This window comes from Pelophylax lessonae (genome assembly GCF_965119305.1).
Source record: "Pelophylax lessonae genome assembly, chromosome: 9".
NCBI classification, from domain to species: Eukaryota; Metazoa; Chordata; class Amphibia; order Anura; family Ranidae; genus Pelophylax; species Pelophylax lessonae.
Genome location: NC_138776.1, coordinates 32,476,590 through 32,488,493, shown reverse-complemented (window position 1 = coordinate 32,488,493; position 11,904 = coordinate 32,476,590). Strand labels below are relative to the sequence as shown.

General features: G+C 42.6%; 1 protein-coding gene across 1 annotated transcript; it reads right to left on the bottom strand.

The window, feature by feature from the left end:
- Window positions 1–10,369: 10,369 nt before the first annotated feature.
- On the bottom strand, window positions 10,370–11,293 carry LOC309564200 (olfactory receptor 5AR1-like; the record flags this gene model as incomplete). The annotated part of the gene is made up of 1 exon (XM_082268830.1): window positions 10,370–11,293. One exon carries the CDS (start codon window positions 11,291–11,293, stop codon window positions 10,370–10,372), a length of 924 nt encoding a protein of 307 aa, XP_082124956.1.
- Between the last annotated feature and the right edge of the window lie 611 nt (window positions 11,294–11,904).

Below are 11,904 nucleotides of genomic sequence, written 5' to 3'. Positions count from 1 at the left end.
GTTACCAACCTGATCCGATTCTCATATCGGCAACAAGTGATCCGATTCTCACATCGGTTACCAACCTGATCCGATTCTCATATCGGCAACAAGTGATCCGATTCTCACATCGGTTACCAACCTGATCCGATTCTCATATCGGCAATAAGTGATCCGATTCCCACAACGGTTACCAACCTGATTTTTTTTTTTTCTTCCCGATTTCACATCGGCAACCAGTCTTTTCCGATTCTCGTATGGGCAACCAGTCTTATCCGATTCTCGTATCGGCAACCAGTCTTATCCGATTCTCGTATCGGCAACCAGTCTTATCCGATTTTCGTATCGGCAACCAGTCTTATCCGATTCTCGTATCGGCAACCAGTCTTATCCGATTCTCGTATCGGCAACCAGCCTTATCCGATTCTCGTATCGGCAACCAGTCTTATCCGATTCTCGTATCGGCAACCAGTCTTATCCGATTCTCGTATCGGCAACCAGTGTTATCCGATTCTTGTATCGGCAACCAGTGTTATCCGATTCTCGTATCGCAACCAGTGTTATCCGATTCTCGTATCGGCAACCAGTCTTTTCCGATTCTCACATCGGCAACCAGCTTTTTCCGATTCTTATATCGACAACCAGCCTTAGAGGCCTTCCGGAGCCGGCCTTACGGGGGGGGGTACTGTAAGGTTCTGGCACTCTCAGTGCCTCCTATCACATCATTTCCGGGTGTGTTCCATCTACCTAGATAGATGAAGCACATATAGGTGTGTTTCCCTTTAAGAGTGCTGACATCATCATGAGGCGCCGGACTGAACAGCTATTTAAATCACCAGCTTTCACTCACATGTGGTCGTTCAACCTGCTTTGTGCCTTGATGCTAACCTGTCTTGAAGCTCTCATGCTTGCAAGCATACCTCGCTGTCGGAACCACGCTGCGCTGATCCCTGTATCCCGCTACCGGATCATCCGCTTTTGCCGAACCTCTCCTCTGCTACATTGCTACTAGTGATAAGTACCCCACAGGGGAAACCTCTATAACCTTCATACTAAAGCTTACACTATCTAGCTCTGCATACTAAGGACTATTATTACATCTGCATTATCTAAGATTGCTAACCTATCTGCATCCCATCTGCTACTATCTTACTTTCAAGAACATTTCCTTTCAAGTGTCTGTCATCTACCATCTCTACCCAACCTGTCTCTTCAGCCTATCATCACTGTGTTACTATATACATAAGTCACTCTAGGAAACATCTTATTGAGTGTGTGTATTTACTTGCTGAATTGAGATCATCCACACATGATGAGTCTTTGGGAGTTGGGATTGGTGTCTCAGCGTTTCTCTACATGACTACTGAAGTGGAATATTTCTGCAGCTGTAAATCCACATCATACATAAAACGCAGGAGCGTTACAGGGTTCTGCTCTCTCCTTCCACCAGTGGGAGTAAGAAGGAGTGCTTGGACAAAAAATAAAAACAGAGGAGGGGTCTACTCTTTCTTTAAATGGTAGCATACGGAGATTGGAAGTTGTGCAGAGAGGCATTATTACCAAAGACGGGGGGGGGGGGGTTCTTCTCTATACTCTTACCACTTGATGCATCAGGTGGGCAACAATTGGAGTGCTGGAGGAGGATAGGGCAGAGTTTGGATGAATTTTCTCTCTCCTCCTACCAATGGCAGCATGGGATATGTAGAAAGTGGAGTGGTTGAGGAAGATAGAACAGAGAGGGAGTGGGCCCTATACTCTCTCTTTTCAATGGCAACATAGGGTGATAATAAAAAGAAGTGCTGGAGGATGATAAAGCAAGAAGCGAGTGGGCTCTGCTCTCTAATCCTTCATTGGTAGCTTTGGTTGGGAAGAAGTAGGAATGCTGGGGGAAGACAGAGCAGGGAGTGAGTGAGCTCTGTTCTTTCCTTCCTTCAATGGCAACATAGGGAAATATAGAGTTCTGGAGGAAGATAGAGCAAGGATTGGATGGGTTCTGCTCTTACTTTCCTCCAATAGCAGTTCAGGGTGGCAGGGATGTCTTTAGTAAAGAAACAAAGTGGATCATATGACAGTCCTTCCAAAGTCCTCCAATCACTTGTGATACATAGTGACTTCTTATATGTTTGAGGTGCTTCACCACAGTATGAGTAAAATGCACACTCACAAACCATAAGCAACCATTAAAGACCTCAACCGTTTTTCATAATATTCCAATAGAACTCTTTAGATCGCTCTTCAGATGGCCATCAGATGATAAAATCATTGATCCAAAATAGTCAGTCACTCCAAGCATAACTCTCTCACTTGATCATATACAATATACCAAGAACCCAAAGAAGATAATGGGTAATATAGTGTAGTCCTTTTATTTGAAGCAGATAAAATGAATAAAAGTTGCACTCACTGTACATAGCAGGGTGCTTTAGTTAGCACCAACACACCTTGGAAGTGAACCTGCCCCATTTGGAGCCAGTTTGCGTTTCAAAACCCAGAAGTGACAGAGAGACTCCCCACTGGAAGTGACGTCAGTAATGGCGTAAGCACAGTCTCAATGCAATTTGCAGGATGTGCGTCATTAGGAAGCTCCATGGAAAGTTTTATTTTTTGCCACAAGTTTTTGGAAAATGACACAAAAATGTTTTCACACAAAGTTGTCACTTTGAGATTTCTCACACATGTCATTGGTATATGTAGAATTACACCCCAAAATACATTCTGCTACTTCTCCCGAGGATACCAGATCTGTGAGACTTTTTGGGAGCCTAGTCAGGTACAGGGACCCAAAATCCAAGGACTACCTTCAGGCTTTAAAGTGGCGCATTTCCCCATGTCGCTTCCTCACTACCTATCACAGTTTCGTAGTCCCTGAAATGCCAGGATAATAAAAACATCCCCCAAATTACCCCTTTTTGGAAAGTAGACACCCAAACGTGTTTGCTAAGAGACATGATTAGTCCATGGAAGATTTTATTTTTGGCCTGAGTGTACTATAATTTGGTTTCCTAACATAAGGCTTGCATACTGTGGTGCAACAGTTTATTTCCATCTAAAATCTGCCAAAGAAACACCAGAATTTACCCAAAAAATCTCGAATCTTTTTCCGTGTGCACTAAATTGTGGTCTCATCATACAGACTGACTCCCCAAGAAAGCTTGCAGGGAAAATCAAATTAAATGCCTTTCTTTTTATTTTTATAAATGTCAGTTTTGCTGCAGTAGGTTCTATACACGGTACAGATGCACCACTTTACAGGCAGACTAAGGGCACTATATTTTAAGAAATTTTTATTGTTTCAGTTTCAGCATCATTTAAAAAACTGCTGTCCCCCAGGGCGGTATCGGGACCCCCATACCCTTTTTTATGGCCAATAACTTGCATATAAGCCTTCAAAAGAGGCACTTTTTTTTTTAATTTCGGGTCCCATAGACTTCAATGGGGTTTGGAGTTCAGGTCCAAACTTTTGCGATGTTCGAGAGTTCTGGTGCAAACCGCACAGGGAGGTGTTCAGGCCCAACTCTAGTGTTCACCTACCTATGTTAGAGAGTACACCCAAACCACACATGTGAAAGGAACCAGGGTATAAAAAGCCCTGCACCAAGGAGTGTCTTATGCACCATCCTGAGGAAGTGGCCAGTGTAGTGTCAAACAATGCGCTGATGGTGTATTTTACTATTCTGTAAGCAAGAAATATCAAATCAATGAAGAATCCATTTTCCAGCTTCGTTTTCACATTCATCGCTTCTGCTGACACTACTTTCCCATCTTTTGGGGCTTATAGACCTCTTACTGTGAATACACTGGAATCCTGAGACCGCTGAGCATAGCATCGTCAAGATCACGCCACTGAGCATTGAGAGCGACCTTATTCTGCGCAGGGACAGTCATATTCCCTGCAGGTTTTCATTACAGGTTGTCTGATCCCCCATTAAGGAGCTCAGCAACCTCACAGATATGAGTTCACCATTGCAATTAACCTTTTCATCATTTTAAGTGATTGTAAAGGGTCACCTTGTAAAACAACCTATTCCGTTTAAGATAGAAATGAAAGGCAAAACATTTGAGTACAGATATAACAAAAAAGTGATAACACCTATTTTTCCTTTTTTTTCTAAAATTATCACATTCCCTCTGTTCTCATCTGTGTAAGAGGTGGGGAGGAGAAGCAGCAGCACACTGAGTTTCCCAGTGAATGGCTGGGCATGTCAGGACAAGACTGATCATTGGAGGATAATACACTGGGTTCCCAGCATAGCTAGAGCTCTCCTGCATAGTGTGGTCAGTTTTTAATAGGAAAGAAAGGAGACTAGCAGGATCACCAGGGATTTCACATAATGGAAGCAATACAAAGAAAACATGATCATTTATCATACAAGTACATGGTATAGCAGGCACATATCAGGAATATGAAGTGTTAGGGCTCTTTCACACAGGCGATCCGATCAGATCCGCCTGTCAGTTTTTTAGGCGTATCTGATCGGATCCTCCATGCAGCTCTATGGGGCAGCGGGTGTCAGCGGAGACACCTCCGCTGACACCCGCTGCCATCCATATCTGATCCTGTCCGTGAAATCTGGACGGATGGAAACCCTATTTTTCCATCCGTTCAGTAATCGGATCGGGTGAGAGCGGACAGGCGGTCCGCTCTCATCCGATCCCCCATAGAGAGCAGCGGGGGCTGAGACACCTCCCTCTCCGCACTGCAAGCGAAGACTGAGCTGTCACCCGCCGGCTCAGCGGGGATCGCAGATCGATCCCCGCTGAGCAACACGGATCCGCCTACGGAGGCGGACCGTGTGAAAGAGCCCTTAGGATAACAAACATTTTAATTTATCCAACTATCTGTTAAACTTCTACACCATAAGGAACTCTCCCATGGCCTCTGTCACTTTTTTTATTTTTTTCTCCTTATCTTATAAACAGGGAGAAGAGCCTCATACTGTTTATATGCCTCTCCAGCCACCTACTGGGCACACCCCCTCCAGGGATTGGCTGAAGCAGACTAAATGTTCAGTTTGCCCATTTGCCTTGCTGAATCTTCTATGTTCAAGAAGTCTCTAGAAAACAGGAGAGAATAATCATTCCAGCAGACTGTGAGACCCAGAACAGCCAAAAGCAAACAAAAACTGCCCCACTGATTACAGAGGAGCCAAAAAGAACTAAATTTGCTTAGCCTCTTGCTGACCAGCCACCCAGGGATTGGCTGAAGCAGACTAAATGTTCAATTTGCCCATTTGCCTTGCTGAATCTTCTATGTTCAAGAAGCCTCTAGAAAACAGGGAAGAATAATCAATCCAGCAGCCTGTGAGACCCAGAACAGCCAAAAGCAAACAAAAACTGCCCCACTGATTACAGAGGAGCCAAAAAGAACTAAATTTGCTTAGCCTCTTGCTGACCAGCCACCGTAGATATACGGCAGCAGGTTTCAGCGAATCGTTGTACCTGTACGGTGCATCGCGGGAGCGATTGTGGGGGCGCGCGTGCGCACCCATTCACCATCGGGGAAGCTGATCCGTGGGGCCGACGGCCGCGATTTCCGCCGGGCACCCGGGAACGCTCCCTGTGGTGAGAGAATGGCGGTCTGCTGTTGTAAACACAGAACACCGTTATTCTCTGGAATGAACACAGAGTGCCTGTGATCCTTCAATTTAGGATCACAGGTCTCTGTATGGATTCCACAAGTCCCTTCCCCATACAGTTCAAAAACACCCCCTAGACAGTTGTTCTCTCAGCAATCATCACAGAGTTCTTGTATTCCCCCTATTTGAGAACACAGGTCCCTGTGTTGATTCCATAAGCCCCATCCCCCCACAGTTAGAAAACACCCCCTTTGTCGCCCCTGGGTTAACCCCTTCCTTGCCAGTGTCATTAGTACAGTAACAGTGCATATTGTTAGCACTGATTACTGTAGTAATGTCACTGGTCTCCCCAAACGTGTAAAAAATGTCAGTTAGGTGTCCGATCTGTCTGCCGCAATGTCGCAGTCCCGCAAAAAATTGCTGATCGCCGCCATTACTAGTAAAAAAATATATATAAATAAAAATGACATAAATCTTTCCCCTAGTTTGTAGACGCAATGACTTTTGCACAAATCAATCAAACTACACTTATTGGGATTTTTTTTACCAAAAATATGTAGCAGAAAACAAATTAACCTAAAATGATGAAAACGTTTTATTTTTATTTATTTTTATTGGGAATGTTATACAGCAGAAAGTGAAAAATACAGTTTTTTTTTCAGAATTATCGCACTTTTTTGTTTATAGCGCAAACAATAACAATCGCAGAGGTGATAAAATACCACCAAAAGAAAGCTCTATTTGTGGGAAAGAAAGGACATCAATTTTATTTGGGTACAGCGTCACACGATCGCGCAATTGTCAGTTAAAGTAACGCAGTGCCGAATCGCAAAAAATGGCCTGGACATTAACCTCCCTGGCGGTATTCCCGAGTGTGGCTCGGGGGTAATATACAGTGCCAAAAGTGGTAACCCCGGGATTACCCTACAATCACACTTACCTTCCGCTAAGATCGCCCGCCGTCCTCCAGCCATCCTCCCGCTGTCCTCGTTGTGTGATCCGGCCGATGCCAGCACCCATCTTCTGGTTCCTTTCCCTGCGAGCGCGGAGACTCAGGGGGGCAGAACCGGCGGGAAATTCAAAAAATAAATAAAACAAATAACATGATACAGTGTAATCTGTTAGGATTACAACTTTGTATCAAGGCATTTTACCCCAGCTTTTCACCTAGTGACTTTTCCAGTGCCCTGCCTGTACTTTTACTGTTCTTTGCACCTGGAAAATTGAGAACGCCCATGGCATCCAAAAAGCGTTCTTTTAGCTCAAAAGTGCTTTTAGACGAACTGAAAAACAGCGACAATGAATCGGAATTATTTGAAGAACTTAATGATAGTGATTAGTGGGAAAATTCGTCATCCAGTACTGAAAGTGACGACAGCGACGATTCTGCGACTGAGCTCAACTATGTTGAACTTGGTGCTCTATGGACTGCGGTACGGATCAGGCAGCGCCCCCAAGATTCCCATTTACTGGAAAACCTGGTATGAAAGTTGACGTTGACCATGACAACCCCTTGGCATACCTAAAATTATTTCTGACTGATGAGGTTATTGAAAAAAAGGTTACCGAGACAAACGGTACAAACTGCAACAATTGGCTACACATCAGAAGTTTTCAAAATGCAGAAAGTGGGAACCAGTGACCAAAGATGACATTTGAATAAAATTTATTATTATTATATTATCATTTATGATTTTGTGTTTCAAACTTTATCATACTGGGGATGTCTACTAGACTCTTGTTTGGATAGATTTAAGTGAGTTACTCCTAAGAATTAGGGATGATCGAACTTTTCAAAAGTTCGGTTCAACCAGAACACCCGAACTTCCCGAAAGTTCGGCCCGGATTTCAGAACCCCATTGAAATCAATGGGACCCGAACTTCGGTAATCAAAAAATACCATTTTGAAGCCCTAAAACCCAATAAATGCCCCTAAAAAGTGCCTAGGGTTCTGGGTCATGCCCCAGGGACTATTAATCACACAAAAAAAAAAGTTCTTAAAAATTGTCATTTTTAATAGAGAGCCAATTATTGAAAAAATTATTGAAAAAAAAAATGAGATTTCTTTGGATTTAGTGTCTGGTGGGGTCTAAAAAGTGTACCTCTGTAGCATGTCCAGAACCAGAAAAAAAGTTTGTTTGTATTAGAATTGCAATAGAAAAGGGATATGGCTCCGCTATTTTCACACCTTGCCGGTTTTGTTTCAGGCGTTTTTTTGGGCATTTTTTGGGGGTCTTTGGAGGCAGGCATAACATCAGAACTTCTGTGTAGGGATATATATACACACACACATGTATGTATATATACACATACACATATATAGGTGTGAAAGTAGCAGAAACCTATGCTTGCGCTAATGAAATATTAACACCCATATGGCTTCTCTGCTATAACACCTATATGTGTGTATGTGTATAAATACATATAAGTGTGTGTATATATATATATACCCCTATACAGAATTTCAGATGTTTTGCCTGCCTCCAAAGACCCCCAAAAAATGCCCAAAAAAAGGCCTGCTGCAAAAACACACCTGGGCGTTTTTGTAGCTGGCGTTTTTTTGGGCATTTTTTTGGCGTCTTTGGAGGCAGGCATAACATCTGTACTTCTATGTAGGGGTATATACACACACACACATGTATGTATATATACACAATGTATATATACACATACACATATATAGGTGTGAAAGTAGCAGAAACCTATGCTTGCGCTAATGAAATAATTAACACCCATATGGCTTCTCTGCTATAACACCTATATGTGTGTATGTGTATAAATACATATAAGTGTGTGTGTGTATATATATATATATATATATATATATATATATACCCCTATACAGAATTTCAGATGTTTTGCCTGCCTCTAAAGACCCACAAAAAATGCCCAAAAGAAAAAACGCCTGCTGCAAAAACACACCTGGGCGTTTTTGTAGCTGGCGTTTTTTTGGGCATTTTTTGGGTGTCTTTGGAGGCAAGCAAACCAGGTGTGATGTTGCAGGCGTTTTTTGGGGCATTTTTTGGGGGTCTTTGGAGGCAGGCATAACATCTGAACTTCTGTATAGGGGTATATATACACACACACACTTATATGTATTTATACACATACACATATATAGGTGTGATAGCAGAGAAGCCATATGGGTGTTAATTATTTCATTAGCGCAAGCATAGGTTTCTGCTACTTTCACACCTATATATGTGTATGTGTATATATATACATACATGTGTGTGTGTATATATACCCCTACACAGAAGTACAGATGTTATGCCTGCCTCCAAAGACGCCCCAAAAATGCCCAAAAAAAACGCCAGCTACAAAAACGCCCAGGTGTGTTTTTGCAGCAGGCATTTTATTTGGGCATTTTTTGGGGGTCTTTGGAGGCAGGCAAAACATCTGAAATTCTGTATAGGGGTATATATATATACACACACACTTATATGTATTTATACACATACACACATATAGGTGTTATAGCAGAGAAGCCATATGGGTGTTAATTATTTCATTAGCGCAATCATAGGTTTCTGCTACTTTCACACCTATATATGTGTATGTGTATATATACATACATGTGTGTGTGTGTATATATACCCCTACACAGAAGTTCTGATGTTATGCCTGCCTCCAAAGACGCCCAAAAAATGCGCAAAAAAACGCCAGCTACAAAAACGCCCAGGTGTCTTTTTGCAGCAGGCATTTATTTTGGGCATTTTTTTGGGGTCTGTGGAGGCAGGCAAAACATCTGAACTTCTGTATAGGGGTATATATACACACACAGTTATATGTATTTATACACATACACACATATAGGTGTTATAGCAGAGAAGCCATATGGGTGTTAATTATTTCATTAGCGCAAGCATAGGTTTCTGCTATTTTTACACCTATATGTGTGTATGTGTATATATACATACATGTGTGTGTGTATATATACCCCTACACAGAAGTTCAGATGTCATGCCTGACTCCAAACATGTCCTCAAAAAAGCCCTATAAACGCCTGCAGCAAAAAGGAGGGTGACAGGGGCGAAGCCACTATCCGGTTCTATAAGTGTTCTAAGAGAAACAATCTTTTCTCTATAGCGGTCACCCTGACATGGAAGGGTTTTGTCACCCTGCCATAGCAGTCAGAGTCAGTTAACCCTACACTACGGTCCCCTTACACTTAACACTTTCCCTACAGAAACTGGATTATTAAATCTAACTATAGTGGAAAATAGTACCCTAACTACACTAGATATCTCTTTCCTCACACTAATAATTGCTAAATGACACTTTGAAGTAGAAGTAACAGAACTGCTTCCACTCTCTTCCACAGCCCTGTATTAAAATGGTAGAGATTTGGCGGGGCTATCTTATATACTGGGGGGGCATATTCACTAATGATTGGCCTCTGGACCCCCTAGTCACTACAATCACATTCCTAGCATTCTCCTGCCCCCTCAATTGGCTTTTACTGATGGTTCTGGTCCAATCACTGGCTTTTAAAGCCCAGTTCCTGTCCCATTGCATTTTGGTCGGTTCTGGTTGCCGAATTCCGAACTTTTTCAGCAAAAAGTTCGGAATTCGGCCGAACCTCGAACAGTCAATGTTCGGGTCGAACCGATGGTCGACCCGAACCATTCGATCATCCCTACTAAGAATTACTGATCTAAAATATAAAACAACAGATTTCCATGCAAAACAATGTACTGCTTTGAGATCAAAAATTCTGACATAATTTGACTGCCATGGAGGTTAAGGGTCCAGAAGTGGTTAACATCCTAACAGCCTAACTAGAAGGGTGGTACACTTTTAAAATACAGTATTTAAAAAAAACTCTTTAAAGCGTTTTTAACTTCGGTATTCCTAAAGCTATATATCAGAGGATTTAACATAGGTATTAGAATAGTGTAGAAGACCGAAGCCACACGATCCTTCTGGGGGGCATAGCTAGAGTTCGGACGAAGATACATAAAAAAGATTGTCCCATAAAAGACACTGACAGCAGTCATATGAGAAGCACATGTTTTAAAAGCCTTGTATTTACCCTTGGCTGACCGTATCTTCAAAATGGCCAGAACAATCTTGGTATAGGAGAAAAGGATGAGTATGATGCTGCTCGTGGAGATCAGACCACCTAAAATCATCTGAAATGCTAAGTTCATGGATATATCTGAACAGGACAGCCTGAGGAGTGGTGGAAGGTCACAGAAGAAATGATCGATAATGTTGGATCTGCAGAAACTGAGATAGAATGTGGAAACTGTTTGCACAAGAGAATTGGCAAACCCTCCACAATAAGCAGCAACCAACATCTGGAGACACAAAGTGCTACTCATCAAAGCTTCGTACAACAATGGACTGCAGATGGCTACATAGCGATCGTAGGCCATGATTCCCAGAAGAAGAAGTTCATTGGTTGCAGAGAACACAAAGAAATACATCTGTATGGCACAGCCAAAAAAAGATATGGTCTTGATTTCACTTAAAAAGTCCCTCAGCATTTTAGGGGTGATTGCTGAAGAATACATGAGGTCCACAAAAGAAAGATTGCACAGGAACAAATACATGGGCTTGTGCAGATGTTTGTCCATTATGCTTACAACAATTATGCCAACATTGCCGACCACAGTTGTGACATAAACGTGCAGAAAGACAATAAACAGCAGAATGTTGAATTCAGTTTTCTCAGTAAGTCCTGTGAAGATAAATTTCATTATGGAGCTCTTGTTCATCTCCAAAAAGTCCATTCGCTGTTTAATAAAAGAAAGAAAAATGAGAGAATGCCGTCAGGTTGGTAACCTACTCCACACATTCTGGTCCTGTAAAAGCCTCACATCTTTTTGGAGACAGGTTTTCACACTTATCTCCTCAGTCACAGGCATTCTCTCTTCTCCAGACCCCGCTCTGGCCCTCTTAAACCCCCAAATCTGTAATTTCCCCCCACAATACAGAATAATAGTAGCCCATATCCTTTTAGCATCCAGAGTTCTTATTGCAAGAAAATGGAGATCGAAAAATGGAGATCGACCTCTACTTCCACAGGAAGAGGAAAACAGGTGCAGTACCGGGGGATCTCTGGAAGAGGAGAACAGGCACAGTACAAGGGGGACTCTGGAAGAGGAAAACAGGCACAGTACAAGAGGGGACTCTGGAAAACGAGGACCAGTTGCAGTACAAGATGACTCTGGAAGAAGAAAACAGGTGCAGTACAGAGGGATCTCTGGAAGAGGAGAACAGGTGCAGTACAGGGGGGACTCCGGAAGAGGAAAACAGGCACAGTACAAGGGGGACTCCGGAAGAGGAAAACAGGCACAGTACTAGGGGGACTCCGGAAGAGGTAAACAGGCACAGTACAAGG